General features: G+C 43.8%; 1 protein-coding gene across 1 annotated transcript; it reads left to right on the forward strand.

The window, feature by feature from the left end:
* The first annotated feature begins 572 nt into the window (after positions 1 to 572).
* On the forward strand, positions 573 to 22,763 carry LOC101881710 (calpain-14). Its single transcript, XM_034061278.1, has 20 exons — positions 573 to 828; positions 3,180 to 3,249; positions 4,215 to 4,333; positions 4,904 to 5,040; positions 6,151 to 6,325; positions 7,193 to 7,258; positions 7,883 to 7,968; positions 9,202 to 9,276; positions 9,908 to 10,071; positions 10,741 to 10,904; positions 13,593 to 13,798; positions 14,352 to 14,388; positions 14,968 to 15,030; positions 16,751 to 16,808; positions 18,555 to 18,619; positions 19,284 to 19,352; positions 19,465 to 19,543; positions 20,782 to 20,898; positions 21,581 to 21,636; positions 21,909 to 22,763. Exons 1-20 carry the CDS (start codon positions 598 to 600, stop codon positions 21,933 to 21,935), a joined length of 2,064 nt encoding a protein of 687 aa, XP_033917169.1. The 5' UTR covers positions 573 to 597; the 3' UTR covers positions 21,936 to 22,763.
* The last annotated feature ends 680 nt before the right edge of the window (positions 22,764 to 23,443 follow it).

Consider the following 23,443-nt stretch of genomic DNA (forward strand, 5'->3'; position numbering starts at 1 on the left):
AAAATGAGGCAAAAAGGGCAAAATAACCTTTGGAGGGGTGTGAGTAATGGCTTTGTAACACCTAATGTATTCCATTTTTCTGTTAGCTTTTGGTATATGTGTTATTTTTCTTCCTTTTTGGGAAGGGGAAATAACCACATGCCAGAATGTGATTGAATAAAAACTGTCATTCATGTTGCAGTGGGTTATGAAAATATCCTGGAAAGCCTAAAATAGTCCAGAGAGACTGAGCATAACTATGTGTATGGATTCAAAGCCACATTAAAAGGCAATGGGGTCACTCATTTTGATTTCACTCAGATCTACAGTGAATGTAAAGCCCTGAAAACAGACTGATATGTGCTAAATTAGGATCAGATGGGTCCCCACTTCTCCAGGGAAGGCCACCCCCCTGCCTCTCCCTGCTGGCTAAAGAGAAAACTATAAAAGCCATGTTTAAATTGACTCTTTACACTTATTTTAATTATCAGGAATTCTTTGGGAGAAGTCACACCTCATCCCAAGAAAACAGGAGCTTCCAGCAGGACTGTGCAGGGTGAGATCCCTGCAGAATCCTCAGTGTAAAAGAATTATTGAGGTGTTACTGTGGATATCACCATGCCTTTTCTCCTGTGCTTGAAAAGAAAGAAGTCACCTGTGCCTTTAGGCAGGAGTATCTTCCAGAAACACCCCACTCTTACCCAGCAGAACTATCAGGCCTTGCTGGAGACTTGCTTGAAGAACAATCACCTGTTCACAGATGACACCTTCCCTGCTCACATCAGCTCTATAGGAACTGGAGCACTGCTGAAGAAACTGCCTCAAAATTTACAGTGGAAGAGGCCACATGTAAGTGAGTTTCAGTGAATACTGCAGTGTAAGAGGATGATCACAGCTGATAGCCAGGAAATAGTTTTAACATTGATCAGACTATTCTTAGACTTTAATTTAAGTGTGCTTTAATGCCTCTAGAGATTGCACATATTGTATCAGCTGTCATTTTGGAAGCTGGGCTATGCAGAGTTTCATAATTGCCTTTGAAGCATTTATTGCCCAAAATCATAACCAGGCTCACTGAGTTTATACCCACTAATGCTCAGAGCAGTCAGGGAGAGCAGGCAAAGGGAGCAGGGGGAGCTGGTGTCCATAGGGCTCACAGCTCTGGTGATCCCACCATGATTCCATGATGACAGTTCTTATGGTGATGGCTCCTCTCCACAAAATCCAAGATCTTGACCTTTTAGAAAATTGCTGTTTTGAAACAGTTCTTAGCCTTTGAGCCCTCTCCCATGGGCCACATACCCTTGTGATGCTGGAGTCTGCTTTTTTCACATGCAGCAGCAGATACCTTATCCTCTTGCTGGGCTGATTTTTTTTTCCTGCTTAACTGTTTAGTCTATTCTACTTAGAACAGTCTTTTCCCAGCTTTTAAGGTTTGGCTTGTACTGATACCAGTAACTGACCGTTAGTCAGTAAGTTGTTTTTAGTTCTGGGACCTGTTTTCTACTGTGCGCATGTTTCCAAGGCCTTTGCTGATATCCTATGCTTAAACTGTACCTCAAAATAAGAGGCACCTGGTTGTATGGGCTGGTCACAGAGCACATTCTCATAACAAATGGATACATATCAAGACCAGGAGGCCAGAGCAGCGGCCTGGCACATTTAGATAAGGCCTGTTACTAGCAATGGTAGTTCTGTTCTTACTGAGCCACTGAGCAACATATTGACAATCAGAACTTCCTGAAAGCAACATACAGATTTTTCTGAGAGTTCCAGTTCTCATGTTATCATATCTGTAACAGAATTCATCCAGGTAATAGCAGATAGCATCTCCTAGCTCAGATATTTTCTAGCTGTGATATTTTATCAGATTCAACCAATTTCTTAGAAGGGCTGAGTTTCTGCAAAAGTCATGAAAATCACCAGGAAAGTAGAGGCACCTTTGCTAAGTGAGCAGGAGAGGTTGGAAATAGCAAGCCCTGGTTCTCAGACTTTTGTATGTTATTCATCTCACAGATGGTTTGTGTTAAGTCAGAATCTGTATGCAGAGGAAGAGTGCAGTCCTCAGGGGCCTGAACTGGATTGTGCTGCCCTGTGGCTGAGGCAGCTAAATCATTATAGAGGTATTTGGGAAGGAAAGGTCAACCTGAGTCCTGGCTTCTACAAAGCCCTTCAGGTGTAGCTACCACGCCAGAGATAATGGAATGGACTTGAAAGCTCCCCTGTCTCTCAGTCCACCATTCTGCTGCTCTAAACTGCCTTGTGAAGAAGGCTGCCATTTGCTCTGAATGCTAAACATAGCCCAGCAAAGGCTTTTTGAGGATGGATGCTGTGCATCCTTCAGTCCCTGTGCTGCAGAGGAAAACACTGAGATTCTGCCATTCAGCCTGCAGGCTCCTAGCTTGCTGCCTCTATGACTGATGACCTGCAAATTGAACACCCAAATTCACCAAGGATGGGGGTTGGTGTCTAATTACTGTAACTGCCTTCTGAGGGTTTGCTGTTTCTCTGCAACTGCCTGAAGGGGAAGCCAACAGTGTGAAAATTAGATTGAGCAATTTGTGGGTCATTCGAGTGAAACATAAGTTTGACACTTGAGTTATTAATTTAACCCCAGAGGCACTTGTGAGAGGGGAAAAAATAACAACATAATTTCTCTCTGAACAATTATTCATGGACCTACTCTTGTCACAGGAACAGGAACTTCTGTAACAGCCATCAGTTAGTCTGTAGCTCAATTGCCAGCTGTGGAGGTATCAGCCAAGCTACCTGAAAGTTTGAACAGTTATGCTCTGCCATACTTGTCAGCAATTAGGGAGGAGCAGGGCTGGCAGGTCTGCAGGGTTCTCTTCCTAATGCATCTGCACATCAGTGACTTACATTGAGACCAAATTCAATGCAGACCAAGCACAAATGTATGCCCAGGCTTGTGTCAAGTTAGCCAGAGCACTTGATAACACTAGAGTTATACCTGAACCAGAAGAATGTCTGCTGGGACAAAGGGACCACAAGTAATTTTGAAAGCTTTGAACAGGCAGAGGGAATGTTTTGTATCACATATCCATGAGGTTTTTACATCGCAGACTGGGAGCTCACTAGATTTCCTATTTTATGAGACTACAGAAAGTCCTTGACTTTAGGCTAACCCAGCTTATGTTACTGACTTGACTCTCATATTTTTTTGGTTGTGTGATTCCCAGGCTTTGCATAGAAGTCCAGTATTTTATGGTGCAAACAGAAAGCAACTTGATCTCTGCCAAGGAGTGGTGGGTAAGGAAGCTCTTTCGCATAAATATCTAAGAATTTTTATACAAGATAATGTTTTTCCTGGAAATTTGACTGTATAAAACTTGGCATAGAAATAGAAGGTGTACATATCCTTCTACCTTCTCTTGACATGGTGCGGATGAAAAAATCATGAAGCTGGGATAGGCTCAGTAAAAAACCTGTTAAACTTTAAGGTAGGATTTGAGGCATGAAAGGTATCTCCAACAGCTGGAATCACCACTCTTTGTGCATGTTAATGCTGCAATGGGAAGTGATCCTGTTCTCTCACTGGTCTGGAATGTTGTTACTTGACCATTGCACAGAGACCATAGAAGCAGGCAAATCTGAAACTTTCTCTGTCTTTGTACTGAAGGCTCAGCATGATTGTGTTCTCTTCCCAGCTTTCCAGCTAGGAAAGTAAATGCTGTGCTCATGTTACCTGAAATGAAAGGATATATTGTCATCTGCAAAACAGGTAGAGCAGGACTAAATTAATGTTGAAGGGCTTAAACCCTTAAGCATAAAGTCTGATAAATACAGTCTTGTGTGTGAGATCCATTGGAAATTAGTTTTCACGTCTGAAAAGTTAATGTTTCTAAGAAAAATGGAATTTTTTAATAGCGTGCCTTTATAGAGAACAGAGAAACAACCCCAAACACACAATGTCCATAAAACCCCAGAATATTTCCACTGACAGCTATTTCTTGTTAGATTTCTTATTTAACCAAAAAGTATCCAAATAAAAAGATCATGGGGGAACAATTATAAACCATAGTTTGGTTAAGTAAAGCACGCATCTGGATCATCTCATTTTCTGGGTACAATGTGTTATGATTGTATGGACAGTTGTTATAACTGTAAAGACATCAGCATGACAGCGCTTCTGCAGGATCTTGGTGGTGTTCCTCAACTTGGCTGACAACACTCACTTTTCAGCCAACTGCATGTGTCCGTTTGTCTTGGCGCAGAGAACTGCTGGTTCCTGGCGGCCCTGCAAGCCCTGACGTTCCACCAGGACATCTTTGCTGCAGTTGTGCCACAAAACCAGAGCTTTGAGAGGAAATATGCCGGCATTTTCCACTTCCAGGTACATCTGCTCCCCCAGAGCACAGGAGGTCTTCACAAATCCTCTGTCACATTTTGTGTCACACCCTGAGATAATCTGTGTGACAAGTGGCCAGAGGCTATCCCAGCCTGGAGTGTAGCCCATCACCCCTCCCACAGGATAGTGCAGTGGATCAACTACAAGATATCTCTTTCTCTCCAGCTATGCACTACCCATATTTTAATCCAGGTAAAAGTCTTCTTACACAGTAGCAACAAGTGTCAGGATTTGAGCACTTCTGCTCCAACTTTCTACCACTTTGCCCAGGTTTTGATACAACTGTGCTACCCTGCAGTTAGGAATTCCTTCCTAAGAAACCCAACTGTGCCTCATTTCCCTGCTTAATCCTTTTGCACCTGTAATGTTTTCTTCCTCTGGTAGGGTGGGACTGAGGAACTGGCTCTGTGGGTGAGTCAGTATGTCCTGCTGACCCAAAGCAGCTTGTCCTGTGCCCATAGCTAAGCTATCTTGCCTTTCCTGTTGCTTCAAAGGGGAGGGTCCCGTCCAAGGGAAACATCAGCTCATTCTTTTCCCATTCCTTTCGCCTGACAGTTCTGGCATTTCGGTGAATGGGTTGATGTGGTGGTTGATGATCTCCTGCCTGTGAATGCGGCAGGGGAGCTGATCTTTGTTTCCTCAGTCTATAAGAACGTGTTCTGGGGAGCCCTTCTGGAGAAGGCATATGCTAAGTAAGTGACTCAGTCCAATTTATGCAAATAGTGTCTCTAAAATATGTTGGTTAGTGCCTACACAGTTTGTTCTTGTTTATAACTGCACCTCCTAAGTCTTGCCATGTTTGGAGTATAGTAAATGGTTCTTATCTTTTTGTTGTTATGCAGTAAAAGCTACTGCTGTAGTAGCTGTTATCAGTCCAGGCCCTTGAATTGAAACCTAAGGGTTTAGGAATTGTTGTGAAACAGACCTATTGTGGGGGGATTGTCCTGTGAGTGTTATCACTGTTTGGAGTGTATTGGCTAGGCTGAAGCCTCCCTTGTAATACTGCAGAGGAGCAAAGGCCACGAGTTTTTTAAAGAACCAGGATTTTGAAAGGTGAATGATTTCTGATGCCTTCTTTGATGTATTATGAGTTTGAGAAACCTCCAAGGAGTTTTGCTTTGGGTATCTGCTGAAACATTTTACTTTGGTTTTGGTAGAAATCCCCCAAAGCTGAGGCATCTAACAAGTTGTTAGTGAGAATACTGGCTTCTCTCCAGGGTGTTTTATCTGGAGTGGTTTATCAGGACTAAGAAGAAATCAACAAAGCAGAACTGATGGCGTTTGTTAATATTGGGCTGAAATAATTTCTGCAGAGCAGGGAAAACTCCTAGTTAACATTGAGAGAAAAAGTCCCAGCAAAGGTGAGAAAGCTGAGATATTTTCATTTGGTGTTAGAGCAAAATGACCAGAGAAAGTTGCACTGCAGTGGTAAAGTTAAATGGAGACTGAGCTCTCAAGACAGTATACCTCTCAAGGTGCTGTATCTTAGATATAGATACATGGTGATAAATTCAGGCAACATTTGCTAAGGCAGAATTGTCAAAGAACTAGTGATGGACATGTTCTCACTATAGTGCAGTGAGAAATGTCCGTGAGAGACCTTTTAGGCTATGGCTGATCTTGAGGACAATTTGCTAGATCCCCCTCTTCCTAAATTCCAATGATTCCCCTTGAGTTAATCATGACTGACAACCTTCCTTTTGTTTTTGCAAACCTTTATTGTATGTTTTCATTGGTACACTGTTCTCTTCTTACCATGTGTGACTCTAATCGCAAGAACATATTGATGTCTTTTTTTATAGACTCTATGGCTCCTATGAAGATCTGCAATTTGGGCAAGTTTCAGAAGCCTTGGTGGATTTTACAGGTGGTGTTAATATAAGGATGAAGCTTGCAGCAGCTCCTCCTGATCTGTGGGATATCCTGACCAGAGCAACCTACAGCAGATCTCTCATGGGCTGTCAGACACATTTAGGGGTGAGACTTGGAAGTGACATCCAACCTCTTCACAGCCAAAAGCCTTTCCAGACCTGTTTTGCTCTGCTCAGCTAGTCATTGTGACTCAAAAAGTATCAAAGCTACTGCATGGGACTTTCTATAGAAGCCACATTCTTAAACTTTGCACATGGATTGATTCTCTGCTGCTCTCAGCTCCCTGTTGTAATGCTTAGGGACTGATCTATGTATCAAAGAATCTGTATTACATATTGTTCTTCTTCCCATTTTTGTTACATAAATTTTCCATTCTTACAGGTGGTGCAGTGAGGCACAGAGACTCATGGAGTATCTTATATCTAAGACAGAGAGATGTGTAGTTCAGAACACAAATTCAGATCTTGGCTTCTAAGATTTAGACTGGATATTAGGAAAAAAAAGTTCACTATGAGGGTGGTGAGGCCCTATCACAGGTTGCTCAGAGGAGTTGTGGCTGCCCCATCCCTGGCAGTGTTTAAGGCCAGGTTGGGCAGTGTTTGGTCTAGTGGAAGGTGTCCCTGCCCATAGCAGAGGGTTGGAACTAGATGGTCTTTATGGTCCCTTCTAACCCAAACGGTTTTATGATTCTACTGTTCCTGGATTTTAAAAAGTGAGGTCTCTAGCCAAAGATCTATAATATAGGAAGAGATTTTCCTATCAGCTCTCCAAATTCAAGCATACTGCAAAATATGGCTGTTAGGAGCTTAGACTTAATCTTTTATTTTTTTTCCCAGTTCAAACCAGTCTTTGTTTGCTTTGAGAGTCATTGCTTATACTGGTACAGGTCTCTGGTATTAGTATGAGTCTGCTGTGTAAGCAAGGATAAAATAAAAGGTTTCTTTTTCTTCTGTTTCTCTTCCTTGTATACAGGCAACAAAGGTCCTGAAGAATGGGCTTGTTGCTGGCCATGCCTACACAGTGACTGGTATTAGAAAGGTAAGACTATCCCTAATGCCCTGGGTCCAGGTTTGTTTGGATGTCAGCAATTTTTATTGCAGTCATAGGTTCAACCTTTAGGTTGTCATAGGAAATCTATAGTATTTCTTCCCCCAGTGCTCTTGTCTTACTCTAAGGCTAAAAGAGACTGCGTGCTTTGTAACGATTCACTTCCAAGTGTGTCCATTTTACTGTCATGACCTTAATGTAAAGGACAGTGGTTGTAGATCAGCATATCTGTAAGTGTGGGAATGATTCATAGTGCTCTGCTGAAAGCATCACCTACAAATGCATTTTGGATGTTGAGGATGAAAGAACTGGCCTTTGGGGATGCTGGGAGGATGTGCTGAAAGCTACTTGGGATAAAAACCTTCCTCTGAAATCAGAGGAGGGGCCACAGAGAAGTAGAGATAATGGAATATAGGGGCCAAAACCATGAAAAACTGCAGATGGAAACGTGAGTCAAGGCTAAAATAAGGGAACTGAGCTGGGCTTCTGAGCAGAGAGTGCAGGTGGATCCCACTGATCTGCAGAAGTGTCATTGGAAGTTCCCTAAAGATACCTGTCTAGGGGTAAGTGGCAGTAAAATAATAGGTCTCAATGCAGTGTTACTGTTTTCTGCAGGTAACCTGTCAATATGGACCGGAAAACCTAGTGAGACTGAGAAATCCATGGGGAAAAATCGAATGGAAAGGGGACTGGAGTGACAGGTGAGTTTAAAAAAGGGAAGGTCTGATGCCCAGTGGGAGGAAGGGTTTCTTGGAGGAAAGATGCTGCCATCTTCAGGCATGAATTAGTGCTGAGAGCAGCATTAAGATAAGTAACAGTTGCTTGAACAGACCCTCTGGTGTCAAAGCAATGACTCTATAGATCTGTATTTCTCCAGCACATAGTGCTCACATAGTTGGGCTCATTTCACACATGCAGCTTGAACAAGCTGAGTTCTTTTCCATTCACTGAATACCAGAGGAAACATAATATGAACATCAGATACCGACCACTTTGCTGTGATCTGGCTGGCATGCAGAGTGACAGCTATGCAGGAGGCTTTAAACAAACAGCATGTTTCAGGGCATGGGAGGGACCATGCAAAGTCCTCCATGGGCTTCAAAGTGTTGGAGTTGAGTGGCTGTGCCTCCATCCTGGCTGTATGGGGAACACAAGTGTGAGATCAGAGGAAGCAACCAGTGGGGCAAATGGGCCCTTATATTTGCATCTTCCTGAAGCTTTTGATTGAGATCCATGAAAGATAATGGTTTGTATTCTAGACCACTGGCAATGGTAGACTTGTGTCCTATTCGTCTTTGAAGTGGAGCATGTTCATTTCTTCCAAGCTTCACTTCATTCCCTGTTTGCTGAGGCTTGGAGGTAGGGAGGAGGAAGAACACAGGAAAGTGTTGGGAATTGTGAGTGACTTTCACCTTGTCTGCAGAGCAATAACTTTTCTGATGCATGTCTGTCACATAATGACAACATACCAGCTGTTCCTGTTAAAGAGCATAATGAGCAACATACTGTAGGCCTGCCTTTTAAATGACTCCCAGCTGCCTCTTGTGCTGTCCTAGTCATTCATTCATTCATTATGCCAAACACTCTTCCTATTATGTCTCCTTTGACAGAAAATTAACCAACAAAACAGGTCTAGATTTTTATGGTGTAAGTACTTGGAAGCTGTGTGTGCAAGTGAATGGACTAGCATATGGAACTGCAGTATTTCTGGCTACTGCTGGAGAAAACTGTAGTCATTTAGCTACATCTCATGGGACCCAGAGTGCTTGTGGAGTATCTCCTGTGGCTGAAGGCATAGGGGACCTGTGTTTAGTGGGGAATAAATGTGGAGATATGTGGGGACAGGAATTTGGCTTCTTCTTCTAGAGAAAAGCTATGTACTCTGCCTTGAATTTGAGGCAATGTTTGAATAGTCACCTTGTTTTTGCCCTCAGCTCTTACAAATGGGAGCTGCTGAGCCCAAAGGAGAAGATTTTGCTGAGGAAAAAGAAGGATGATGGAGAATTCTGGTAATGACACAGTCTTGCTTTTCGCTTCTCTGTCAGTAGCTCTGAGGCTGCATCTGGAGATGAAGCAGCCCATTTAGGTCAAGGTATATGGGATCTTCTTTATGACAGCCCATGCTTGCTTTCTTGCTGTTTTCTGCTACATGACGACGTGAGAAGCAGTAGCTGTGCTGACACAGAAAGTGTTCACTGTTCTTCAGTGGCAGGAGTGAGGAAGAAGCAGGACACTGCTGCCGGAGACAGCTTTCAGGAGTTTTTGTCTTGCCTTTTTTTGACGATAGCTTTGGGAAGCTCTTGCGTGCCTTGTTTGCTCGTGGTTTCTCCATAGCTTCTGCCACGAGGTGGCAATGTTGTCACCCGTGTCGTTTCAGTGCTCTCCCTTTGGTGGCAATATGATTTTAATCTCTGTGCTGCTATCCTTTACTGATTTTTTAGTCTTGCATTTGCTACTCCTAGCTGCTGCTGATGGAGCAGACGCTCTTTTCTTTACTGCCTAATAAAATATGAGCATTACCATATGTAACACAAAATGGTGCAGCTTCGAAGTTCCCTGCTCCTTTTCCTTTTTCTTTTTATAAGCCATATGGACTAAACTAAACTGCTGACAAGATGCTTCGTGGCACTCTTTTCCCAGGATGTCTCTGCGAGATTTTAAGATTCACTTCGTAGATCTGATGATCTGTAAGTTAACTCCAGACCTGATGAGCCAGGAAGATGGGAAGAAGTGGATGTACTCCCTGAAGAGGGGGAGATGGGTTAAAGGAAGTACAGCAGGAGGAAGTCTGGGATTCCGTAATGGTGAGGGATGCTCTTTTGGATGACTTTGGGGTCACCATTACCAGCACTTTATACCTGTTAACACAAAACTGACAACAGAAACGTGGTCTTCCTGCCTCTCCCTCCACACAAACATCAGAAATAAGCAGTTGAAGGACTTTGCAGCTTTTGTGATAGTAGAAGCTAGTCATTACTTGCTAGTAGAGGGCAGTGGGCTTGTTATGGCATGCAATGAGGTGCAGGATCCTAGGATCAATTGCCAACACTGAGCTTCTTTGTGGCATTAAACTTGCTTGTTAAAATTTGCATCCTCGGCACCTCCAGGGAGTGGTATTTGAAGTAAAGTGGATGGGGAATGCAGAGGCTCAGCCCTCCTGGAAGCAGAGCAGGTGGGATCTGAAGTCATCTATCCCATACACTGAAGGTGATAGAGGAATAGTGGTACATTTATAAACAAAATGAAATCTTAGTTGCATTTGAGCAGAGATGTAGTTCCCTGGCCTCCTGCCCGTCCTACATAGTGGTTGCACTGCTGGATGTGCAAACTGCACCTGAAGATCAAGTTCTTGTGGGCTCTGGAGTCCAGACAACCTGTGATCTATTCAGTCTGATGTCAGGCATTGAATGGGAAGCTGGCAATCAATTTTGTGATGGAAAATGACATAAAAATGTTTTCCCCATTTTGTTTAGGCACATTTTGGATGAACCCTCAGTATTGGCTGAATGTTTTGCCCGCTGAAGACAGTAAGAAAAACTTGGGTTCCTGCGATGTGGTTATATCCCTGATGCAGAAACACAGCAGCAAACACCGGAACCGAGCTCCCCACCTCTTCATTGGATTTTCACTCTACAAGGTATGAAGAATTGCTTTGCCTTCCTTGCTTTCACCACATAGGAAAAATTCCAGCCCCTGTAAATTGTACAGCTTTGCAAACCAAGAGTTCTGTTGTGTGCAGGGTGGTCTCTGTTCTTCTTGCCTGTGCCTAGTCTTCTCACACAGCAGGGCTAGGCTCCTACAGGCTCTGTGCCTCACTTGCTGCCTCTCTGGCATGCTGTGTGTCAGCCTGCAGAGCAGTAAGAAGTGCCTGTTGCTTCAGAGCACATTGGGCTTTATTTTGCCCTCTCTGAGAGCATGTGCAAATGCTAGAAGAGGGTGCCAGAAGTCCCCTTACTTTGGGGCAGGGAGAGTGCTGCTCTCTGTTTATATTCAGCCTTGTGTTTGAGAACAATTCCTAGCATGGGGTGGCAGCTGCCTATGTGTGAATGCTGCTAGTTCTCTGTGTATCCAAGGATAAGTGGGTATTACTAAAAGGAGTGAGAGTTTCCCCCTTCCCTCAACTCTCTGCTTATCTGAATGCCTTGCAGAGCCACTGTTCTCCCTTGAACAGAGCCACAGCTCTTGTTGCTGCAGTGAGCTTGCACAGCTATAGAGAGATGGCTGTGGGGAAGGGCTTTCAGGTTGAGGGGTTGATGTTTCTGAAGGCAAAGACCCCAGCTGGACATACATAGCTGCTTCCCAGCAATGACATGGCTATATTGTATGAGACCCAGAGATTCCTGTCTGACAGATGCTATTTCTTTTCTTCCTGCAGGTGGACCTACAGGTGAGTCCCTTGTCACCACTGCTGGCTGTTTGCAGGGGGACCTGGGCTGGTACAGCTGTTAATGACAACACTGAAGGTGGTGTGTTTGCCTTTGTTTCTCACCTGACAGCTAGTAACAGTGTATTTGAATTCAGTAAGGTACCACGGTAAGTCACTATTAATGTAGAGCTACCCACTGACTCTTCTGAAAAGCAGCCGTATCAGCAGGGCTCAGTGGCCTTAAAAGGGGGCATTAGTAGTTCAGCTTCTGCACTGGGTCTTCAAAGGTATTACAAGCAGCATCAGTGTTTACCTGACCAGCACTTTGTCCATGCTGCACTTGTGGGAAGGTTTTTTGACCGCTTCTTGACTGTGTCTAAGCTGGACTCACTGCAGCTCTCAGGGGAGCCAGAGCTACTTTTTTGCTGCCTCCCAGTCTTGGGATGAAGTGTGAACAGAGACCGTGTGCCATGCAAATCAGGTATCTCCTGGGGAGCCCAGGTTCCTTCCTGGTTCGGGATGCTCTGGAGCTGATGTTGCAGGTGTTTTCAGCTTCCTTTGGCCAGATGTATTTCTAGCATTTTCTTTAACCAGAAGCCTTTGGGACCTGAAGAAGGGCTCTGGAACTTAAACCCTGATGTAAGTCCCAATTTTGGCCTTGACTTCAGAGGGTTATTAAAAACAAGGAAAGGTTTAGCTCTTGTTATCTGGAAAGGGCATACCTTCTACTCTGTCACCACTCAGAACGCTTCACATGAGAGTCCCTTTGAATTCAGGGCAGCAAAGAACTAGTTTGGTGTATGGTCAGGGCAGCACAATTGTGTTCACACTTACTGTATTTGCAGCATGGTAACCATGAGGTAAGATGCCACTTCTTCCTGACTTAAATATTTTGGGCTTACAAGTGAGTTAAACTTCCTGGCAGAGGGATTCTGAGTGTGGCTCTAGCACACTGGTGTGCCACACCTTGGTGTCAGCCAAGACTTCAGTTTCACGTTTGTTGCAGTTGCCGAGATCAATATAGAGAGATAACAAGCTGAGAGCATATGAGATATTGGAACTACAGTCAACAAAGTATTGACTGGAATATAACAACTTTGAATTTAACATAAGGGGCATGAGGAAGAGTAACCCTGAACCTTTCAGAAGAAAGATTGTTCTATTAACAAGAAAAATACTGGCAAAGGAAAGGGGAACAGCATCTCCACTATGAGGCTGTGGAGTAAAATGGCTAAATGTTCTGAGGAACAGCCAAGATCAGAAGGGGACAGTGGTTTTGGGTAGCAGGATTAATTATTTGGCTTGTGTACTGGGCACTCCATGGCATTAAAAATGAGTTCAGAGTTGCCTAGATTAACATTTTATCCACCCTCCTACTGCAGGAAAGTGCCTGCAGAACAAAACATCTGTAAATGCTGAGTGCCAGGCAGATCAAGGACACATGCATGGAGTCAGAGGTAGGAATTAGGATGGTCCTGCATTACGTTCAGATCACAGGTGCTCTGAAAAATCCTCTGCTACCAGATCCCTAATATAAAGGGCAAGCTGGGGAAAAAGAGTGTGGTACCTATCAGGTAGGAGAGATGTCCTGGTCTCTAGAGCAGTTCCTGCCTGCAGTCATTTCTGCAAATATGGAAATTACTTTTGCAGTAACCACTTTGACAGGAGCCACTTCTCCTCCCCAGTCCTTGCTGCTGTTCCTTGCAAGTACTATTAAGTTGATAAGGTTGCAGGAAGTCCATTCTTTGTCATATTAGCATTGGGCAGAGGTGATGCATAGTGAGAATCACCATGTCCTGGAAGGAGACTAAGTCCTTTGGGCCCTGTTACCTGCTTGTGCTGTAAAAATACCCGAGGTGTGAAGGCAGGCTGTCTATGCCATGCCTGTGAGCTTCCCACCTGCATTTTGTCCATTTGTTTGGCTGGGGTAGAACACATTTCTGTTTGTTCCCTTAACAGTACCAAGAAAGCAACAGAAAGCTTCCCCCAGCATTCTTCACCCAACATCAGCCTGTGAACAAGCACCAGGTCTTCCTTGATGAGCGAGAGGTGACTCATGACTTCCACCTGGAGCCTTGTGTCTATGTGATTGTCCCAGCCACCCTGGAGCCTCAGCAGGAGGCTGAATTCATCCTGCGGGTCTTCTCCAGGAAGCACGTTCTTCGGTGAGATGCTGCTGCCCCTCTGCTAGTACCTATTTCTCTGGAATGGTGGGATGGTCTGGTCTTTCTAGTCTCACGGATGCAACGTAAAGACTTTACTCTGCAAAAAAGCAACACAATCTCTTTTGGAGAGAATGGTTGTGGGTTTCTTCTACTTTAGGATTCTCAATGGCTGAAGCACTGCTTTTGGATTTATCCTTTCAAGTAGTGTTGAGCTAGACCCACAGAAAGGATTCTTGCAGCATGCTTATGTTTGAGAATGTGGAGAAGGACAAGAGGCTTTTAATGCACCATCAGTTTACCAGGAGACCCTGCTGGCAATGCTACAATGGTTGCTTGTGCAGGAATGGTGCTTTGGAGACTTCAAATGCCATCAGGCCTTGGAGAGCCATATGGACATGAGGGCTTCTCTTGCTGCAGCTGTAACACTAGGAAAAAATATATGCTGCAGCAGGAGGTTGTGGTCCCATCTGGGAATGGGGGATGCTACCTGTGATGAGACAAACACACAGCTCTGAGATATCTCCTTAATGTGTCTGCTTTTTTGCATCTCCAGGGAAATGGGTGGCAACACCAGTTTCACCCTATCTAAGGTGAGTATGAGAGGAGTGGGAGATCTGTTCTTTGGTCTTCAGTTCTGAATGTTGGGTTTTTCCTGTTGCTGTACCCTATGGAGACGCTGAGTGAGAATAGGTGCTCTTGTGTTGTAGCACTTCTTGCAGCAGAGCTTGGGTTTACAGGCAGAGTCCCCTGGATCATGTGCACAGATGCAGTCAAATGGGGAGATGTGCAAATTTTTTGACCTTAGCTGTCTTTTTGCAGACTTCTTTTTGTGACACCATTATTCTTATTTGCTCCTCTATCTTCCTGTATAAAGGACAGAGACCCTTCCCTTTCTTCGCATGGAATGAGCCCCATCCTTTGTTGTTGAGCAGCTTGTGGAGAAGGAAATATTTCTCCCCACCTGAGTGTTTCTTTTGAAAAATAACATTTCTATGGGGTGGGAGCTATCTTAGCAGTGACGTAGCATTGCTTGCAGTGGTGGGGAGGAGGTGGAAGGGTAGAGAACAAGAGTGCAGTTCTGGGAAAGCATTTTTAGCAATGGTTTTTGGCAATGTTCTTCTTCCTTGACTTAATGATATTTTTCATTTATTTTTTTTTATATCTTAAAGGAAATTGTAGATAGGTATGAGGGCAAGATCTGGGAGGATTTCTTCACAAAATATTTTGAACAGGTAAGTGTGTGCATGAGCTCATAGAGTTAACTCCTCCAGAGCTATTATATAGCTCTGTGAAAGTAAAAGGACATGGGTGCTCAAGACCAAGTGGACATGGCATTGGGTGGCACAGTTTAGTGTGAGGTGTCCCTGCCCATGGCAGGGGGGTTGGAACTAGATGATCCTAAGGTCCTTTCCAACCCTAACTGTTCTATGATTCTGTGTTCACAGAAGGTCTGGATGTGAAAGTGTAAAGCAGAGGGGCCGCATGAGGTTGGGCTGTGTGTCCAGTGACTGTGAAGCTTAGCAGTGTTAGCAATGAAACAGGTATACTTCACAACTGAATGCAAATGCTTGGAACTTAATGCCACAGGACATTGTGGGTGTGATGACAGTATCAACAGGCTGAAAAGATATTAGCAAAATGGTGGGCAGCAGTTCCATAAGCAGATACTAAAGGACTAGGCAGGGATGCACCCTCTAAGATCCCTTTTCCAATAGGTGTGGGTGCCTGGGAAACAGGAGAATGAACAGCAGAAGTTGGCCAGGCTCACATGCTCTCCCTAAACACTAATTCCTATTGCCTGTATTGGGGATAAAATGGTGGGTTGTGGGCTTCCATGCTATCCTTTAAGGTGTTCTTAGACTCACTGGGAAAAGTATCCTGTTAGAGAAATATTGGCACTTGTCTCACACGTGCTTCAACACAGTTTGGTGGTAGCTAACTTGCTTGGGGAGGTGAAGTAGGTATCCCATCCCCTCCCTTTTTCACTAACTTTCCTAGTGAATATGATTCTTACTGGGAAAGGTTCTTTTTAATGATCTCTCTGTCCTGATTTGGGATGGAGTTGACCTTCAGGAATCCCACTGACAAAGGATGCAAGTGTTTCACCTTTCGGAAAGGGTTTATTTAGCAACGTACTCTGTATTTGGCAAACACAATTTCATAGAAACACATTTGCTCTTTGGATAGCAATATTTTGACTATTTAAATGTTGAGCAGTATTTAGCTGTTACTAAAAACAAGCAATGCTTTTACTTTTGGGCACTTGTGTAAGATTTTGATTTTGAGAACAATGTGGCTTCCAGACATGCTAGGAATTGCCACGTACTGTGAAGTGCTGGTCCTTTGCTTCGAGAGGTCCAAGTACACACAAAGACAAGTTCTGCCATATCGTAGTGCATTACCTTGGCACGGCTCCGTGATCTGAAAATGGGCTTTTATTTGGACGAGTGACATGTAAAAAAAGCATCTTCCAAAGAAACAAATGTCACAGTTCCTAAAAAATCTTTAAACTTTAGTATAACAAGGAGAAGAGGAAGTTTCTGCTTTGAAAAAGTTTGGGAAGAAAGTATTCCAAACTTTCCATCTTTTTTTTTTTGTTTGTAAATGATAAAAGGGAAATATTTGAAGCAGATCTCTTGACAGTGTGCTTGATGGGACAGATGGCACTGGGGCTGAAAGGTTAACAGCCTGGATCCTCACTCAGCATAAATCTGCGCTACTGTATTGATCTGTGCAGAGCCCTGAGAACTTGGCCCAGAGCAGACTGCAGCCCTTGCAGGCTGAGAATCTTGTTATATTCAAAGGGAGTCTTTTCTGTTGATCTTCACTGTGGCTGGAGTGGGGCCAAAAAAACAGAGAATGAAGATGGGACATGCTGGGAAAACAAAAGAGGGAGAAGGGTGATTTAATAGTTTATATAAAAAATATTTAAAATTCTCTTCTATATCACAGAATCCTGAAATAAATGCTGTTCAGCTCCAGAGAATCCTGAATAATATATCTTGGAGAAGTAAGTGCTGAAAAAGAATGTTTTCTGTGAAATAAACCCTCTTAGAGAAAAGCTTCAGCTACTGTTTCTGTTTCTCAAATTCTGGGAAGAGAAACTGGCTTCAGTCTGACTGAACTGACTCTTCTGATGCCATGTTTGATTTCCAGAGAGAAAGGATTTGCTGGGGTGTGGATTGATGTGGTAGAAGTTTTCTAGGTGAAGCTAATCTAGTTTGAATTTCAACAACGGAAAGAATGAGGGGGAAGAGCAAGCATAGATATTGTGTGTGGATGCCAAGTCTGAATTGGACCTCCAAGCCCAGCTCAACCTCAGCCTTGATTCTGAACTACCATATTTCACCCTGTGCCACTTGCCACAGTCTTGGCAGCACCACTGCTACAAGGTGTAGAAAGTTAGCCTGCTCTGTAGGCAGTTATGCAATGGAAGGGGGACTTGCCTGTGCCTTGATGTTCCTGGTTCATGCCTGCTATTCTTACTCACTCTTCCCTACTATGCATGCATAGGGCTGTTTTCTTGCTCTGTTTGTTTGGGAGACAGGATGGAGGTGCAGGTAGCCTGTATAACTTACACTTATGAGAACCAGGTGAGCCCTAAGGTTGTCTCTCTTGCGAGGACTCTGACATCCACTATGCCAGTGGCAGCCTACAGTATTCCATGAACTCATAATTAGGTCCCTGGTTATAAATGAAGCTACCTGGCAGCAGCAAGGTTTTGCAGGGGCTGTTTTTTCTGAAAAGTGATAACAAAGTTACAGATATAATGATGAATCCAATTTTCCTTCCCAGTTTCTTCACTGATAACAACCAGTGTGCATCAGAAAATACACCATCCAGACGTTACAGGCAACAAAGAAGAAAAACAAAAGACTTATGTGATGCCTTTTCCACTTAAGCTGAATTTGACACTGCTCCCTTTTCCAAAAAGGTGGACAAAGATAGGTCTTCCGTCTTTGCAAAATGACCCACTGGGCACTGTCTTGTCCGTGAGAAGACTATGTTAAACAGTCTTCATTTCTCATAAGTGATCAATATGAAGACATTAATTTAAAAACCTTACAGTACTTGATTCATACTTACTAAACAGGGCTATTACAAGATTAAAACATCTTCACTTTCTGCAGAGAAGGGGCTGGTGAGTTATGGTTCTGTCCCTTGCTCAGTGGAAGTCCACAGACAATCTATAATCATGATTTGCAGTGAGATTAGAGTCTATTTCTGTTACTCTCCATGTAACTTACGTATGAACTGGGAATGCTAAGCTTTGGTGCAGCATCATGTTTTCAGTGATGCCTGTACTTTTAATTATATTAACAAAGCTGGCAGTGTGTCTGTGGAAGAGAGAGATGGAGATGATTAGCACAAGGGTTTCAATCTGCAGTGCTGTTCCCCAAAGCTCTTCAGGTCAAGCGACTTTGCTCAAGGTCATGCAGTAAATTCTGTTTGGGATTACAGCTTCGGATGTCCTTTTCCTTCCATTTTCTCTAATAGCTGGAGATAGTGGACTATATTTCATTCTGTATTACATGCCTGCAGGGAGCTCATATTGGATTTTCTGCGACTAGTAGAATCCATCCTGTAGCCTCATATTTCTATCATCGTAAATGATACATCTCAAGTGGGTGTAAAGTTTCACAAAGGCTTTGGGGCCTGAGCCCTCTCAAGTGAGGGGGAATTTTGTCAGAGTCCATTTTTCTGGGAGATGTTCAATGACTCTTCAAAACAATTTTTCTTTCTTCTTTCTCTCCAGATTTCCAGAGTTTTCACCTGAATTTCAGTCTGGATGCCTGCCAGGGTATCCTGGCGCTCCTGGATGTATCCTTGGCATGAGTGATGTTTCTCTGGAGCATTATTTATTAGGGCAGACTGGGTGTTACTGTGATTTCTTTACCACCAGGACACAGCCCTTGCATTTCTCACCTTCTGTAATAACAGTTCAGCTGTAACAGAATGGAATTGGTTTGAGAAAGGGTTGATTCCTGCTGCCTCTGAAATCAGCAGCCAGTATCTGATGGGGGCCTACAAAGGGTGCTAGAAAGGTAATCTTCACCAGGGACTGTAGTGATAGGACAGGGGGTAATGGTTCGAACTTAAGCAGGGGAAGTTTAGATTGGATATAAGGAAGAAGTTCTTTACTGTGAGGGTGGTGAGGTACTGGAATGGGTGGCCCAGGGAGGTTATGAATGCTCCATCCCTGGCAGTGTTCAAGGCCAGGCTGGATGTAGTCTTGGGTGATGTGGCTTGGTGTGTGATGATCTAAAGGTCCTTTCCAACCTAAACATTTCTATGATTCTATAAATTTAGTGGGGGGAAGATCAAGCCTATAGATAGGCCTTGTGGGTTAAGAAAACATTATCCTCATATTATAATTGTGTGAATGTTAGGGTGTCTATGAGGTCTTGGTTTGTTTGGGGTTTATATGTAATGGATGTTCTCTGATATTTAGTTGGGATGTTCTGACCTTAATTCTTCCACAAAGCTGAACACCTCTGGCACGCTGAGTATCCAGGAATTCAGAGTCCTGTGGAAAAGGCTGCTTTTCTATTTGGTATAACAATAATTTCTATGGCCCTTTTCTGTATCTCCTTGCTCACAGTCCCTTTGGTGTCATCTGTTGTTTTGGGGGAATTGGTTTTGTTTAAAAATACTCCCGTCACCAGGAAGTGTTCCAGAAAAGAGATACTAGCAGATCAGGAAGGCTTCACCTTGTGGAACTGCATGCAGCTGTACAGGAGACAGGTGAGCCCACAGCACACCTTGGCAAGTCCTCTTCCTCAGAAAGGCTAGAAAAAGCTTAGGGCTGAGAAACAACTTGAGAATTGTAGGCAGAGCCTAGGAGGAGGAGAACACCATAGGCTGCATGGTTTTAGCCATCTCTGCTTCCCTCTTTAGCTCGGTAAACTTATCTGAAACTTATTTTGCTGTGGAATGGGCGACTTAATCTTTGCCCCAGTGTGGTCTCATATGGATAGTTCTCTGAAACAGAAGTGTCTATTTTAGACCCAGTTTTTAAATCCCTTCCTGTTCATTGCTAATTTAATTGTAAAGGACTGTGTGAGGTTGTGTGGATACAGGAGGCCAGATCAAGCTCATATTAAATTGCTACCTCTGCTGAAGCTGACAGCTCAGGGACTGAACCTGTAAGTGTGGGACTTGCACAGAGGCAATGCTGGTGCCTGACTGCATTAATATAATTTCTGAAGCTTGATCTAGAAATGGAGGACAATACATATGAATTCAAATTCTGGACTAATCTCTGTTGCTCACGCTGGGCTTTGAGTGGGGGCTGATGCTCAGTCTTGTAGCTTCATTGAATGTGTACAGCCTAAATATCACTCTTCTTTTTGGTGAGTGCTTCACCCAGTTCATCTGAGTCAGTGCAAACACAGTGAAAAACCCAGGGAGACCTCTAGTACAGCAAACTAAAATCCCAGGCTATGAATAGAAAATACTTCTATTCCTTGCAAATGCTGCTTGGCATTGGGACTGATGCTTTCTTATGAGCTTCCTCTGTATTTTCTTTTTCATCTTCTTTCTTATACTTTTGTGGAGTATTGCTCTTAAACACAGCTGCTGTTACTCCCTCATACCTCTTGAGCAAAGGGTGCCCATGAGTATTTTATTTCAACTCTGGCCAGCTCCCTCTGTGAGGGGATCAGATCTGAACCTTTTCAGATTTGAAGGAGATGCAATCTCTGTGTAATGGCCTGGTTTGGGCTGGTTGATATTTGACTATCGTAGGGGAGGTCTGCAGAAACAAGCTGTTGGAGAAGGGCTGAAGACCTCTCAGTTGCATACCCTCACAGCTGTGTACATACCCATAGCTGTGCACATTTGTAGAGTCATAGGTTACTTTGGGCTGGAATGGACCTTAAAGATCATCATTCAGCTGTGTACAGCTGAGACTTGCTATCTCATTCTGTTCTCACCCCCCCCCCCCCCCCCCCCCCCACTTTTTTTTTCTCCCTTTTATGAAGGTATTTCCCTCAGCAATGAAGTCTGTAATTTGATGGCAATCAGATATGGTGACCCTGACTTGAAGATCCGCTTTGAGAGCTTTGTGTGCTTCATGCTTCGAGTGGAGATCATGGGAGGTGAGGTTGGTGCTATGTGGTTGGCCAGGCAAGCCAGGCTGCCCAGTTAAGCCCTGGCTGTTCTGGCACTGTTCCAGCTGGCAGTGGCAAGGTCAAAATAAGGACTGGGTTTCTGAATAGACCAAGAGCAAGCAATTAAAAGCAAGGGACAGATAAAGAAAAAATCAAGCACTCTCTTTTGTCTTTTCACCAGTCACTTTCTACAGACAGCCAGGCCATACATATCGAAGTGGTTTAGTTCCCTGCAGGTTTGCACCAACCTTCTGTAGGAGGAGGTAGGTGAATTACAGATGGAGACTCCTTATTTTCCAGGAAGAATAGAGCCTTGGAATATACCTGTGGTAGGACTGCAGTTATGATGAGACAGTTGTTATTCAGTCTGTGAGCTCATGTTGTAGACACTTTGTGTGCATGTCTCAGCACTGTAGAGGATGAGGTTTGGGCCACATGCTATTCAAAGTCTAACAGTTGAATGGACAGACAATAACATGCCTGACTTTATTCAGCTGCTCTCTGTGTCCCAGCCTTCAGGGTTGTTCAAGTGACAGATCAGAGAAGCTCACACACACTCCTGAATAGCTTCTGAACTATGCCTTTGAGGCTTTTCCTAAGACAGAGAGTCTCAGCTGGTGTTGATCTCTTGGATTTCCAAGTTAATGCTCCTCATTTATTTCTTTTGCAGAGGCCTTTCGCAACTTAACTCAAGATGGCAAAGGGATTTATCTCCAGGAATCCGAGGTAAAGCCTGTTCCCAGACTGTCAAATGCAGACATGGCAAGTGGTGCAGTGCATGTTTTATGTTGTAGCATTAAGAAAAGGTATCTTTACCTAATCTCTTACAGAGAAGGTTAGAAATACGGAGCTTCAGGCTTCCAACTCTTCTGCCTTATTCTGGCTTTTGCTCCTTCTGGAGACAGTTCTCTAATGCCCCATAGTCCAGTTCACTTGTGAATATTGCAGAGCTCTCATAGAGGTCAATGAGTTCAACCCACTCTTCCCATTTTTTACAGTGGATGATGATGACACTGTATTCCTGAAGCAATGCTGTAGTCAAGGGGACAACTAAGCCTGTACCAGGATGAGGAAGGCTGCTTTGTATCAACTTGCTGTACACTCTGGCTCAGCCCTGCAATTTACCATTTATGAAGAGTCTTCCCCTCAAGCAGACTTGACTCAATAACCACAGACTTGGTGAACTGGAGTTTTGCTAATTAATGTATTTATTTTGAGTCCTATTTCACTTCAGACAACCCATGTGAGAAAAGGCTGATGGATGCCAACCACTGTGAGTGCACAGTGTGACACTATGGAGCATAGTGGCTGAGTTGCTGTGCTTGGTGCTGGGGTTCTTGTACCTGGGAGAGGAACAGCTCCTGCCCCAAGTGGCTTGTCCTCTAATAGAGGAAATCCCAGTTCTGCAGCTGCCAAGTCCATGGTGGAGGGCAGGAGTCTGTGCTTGTGAGGAAGAAGGGGTGGTGACTCTCTGAATGAATGCTCTTCCCTAACCGTGACTTGGAAAAGGGATTTGCAAGCATTCAAACCATCTCTTTTGCCTTTAGAAGTCAGCATAGTTCTATTGAAGTGAAACTAAATTGATTTGACCAAGCGATGAGCCAGGCCTCCAGCTCTTTGTTGTAGATGGAGGCTGTGATGTTTGCATATTTATTTCAGAATGGCAGTGGGTTCTCTGTGCAGACTGAAAAGTACAGTACAGTGAGAAGTAAATTGATCCCATATTGTCTTTAAGTCACTGGAGATTGGCAGGGAGTAATGTTCTCTGTAGCATGATGCAGGAGCAGTCTGGTAAAACATTTGGGTATTTGTCAGTTACTTTTTATAAAGCAGAATGAGATAGTGTGTGTGTGTGTGTGTGTGTGCATGTATTTGTACTTTTAAGTGATGCAGCCACATGTAGGTTATAGTTAATTAAGTACTGGAAACTGGCTGTGTAGCTGTGAACAGCATTAGAGAACATGTAAGTAGGACTATTCACATCAAACTCCATGCTGGAGTTGCCTGATGCATCTGTCTAGGGGATCCTTTTTCACTTTCTTACCATTTATTTATCTTTGCTGGAAATTTCCACAATGAGTGCCTATTACAGGCTTTTTTATCCCTTTGTTCCTGCAGACAGCACTATTGTGGCTCTATTCCAGAGCACAGCTTAGTCTGGGCGCTGAATGAAACAGAGCTCCAGTGGAAATGAACATATAATGAAAGACCATACTCTAATGCCTTTGTAGGAAGGAGTTACATTAAGCTTGCATAGGCAGCTTTCCCTCTGGCCTTTTGTGACTTTTAAGGTGCTTAATCTCATAAATGTCCTTTGAGAGTGTGTATGAGATTCAGGAGTGAGGTGGACTGTGGATGAGAATGTAAACACAAGCAAAAGGCTGAACTCAGGTGTGTGCTTACTGCTGCACTGAAGCCTGTGCAACAGCATAAGCATATTTAGACAGGAACCCCACTGCGTGTAAGTGTTCCTAGTCAGGAGGCATTAAACAGTAAAAACAACAGTGTGCACTTTATTCCCCAGAACAGTCTG

This window comes from Melopsittacus undulatus, chromosome 3 (genome assembly GCF_012275295.1).
Source record: "Melopsittacus undulatus isolate bMelUnd1 chromosome 3, bMelUnd1.mat.Z, whole genome shotgun sequence".
Lineage (NCBI taxonomy): Eukaryota > Metazoa > Chordata > Aves > Psittaciformes > Psittaculidae > Melopsittacus > Melopsittacus undulatus.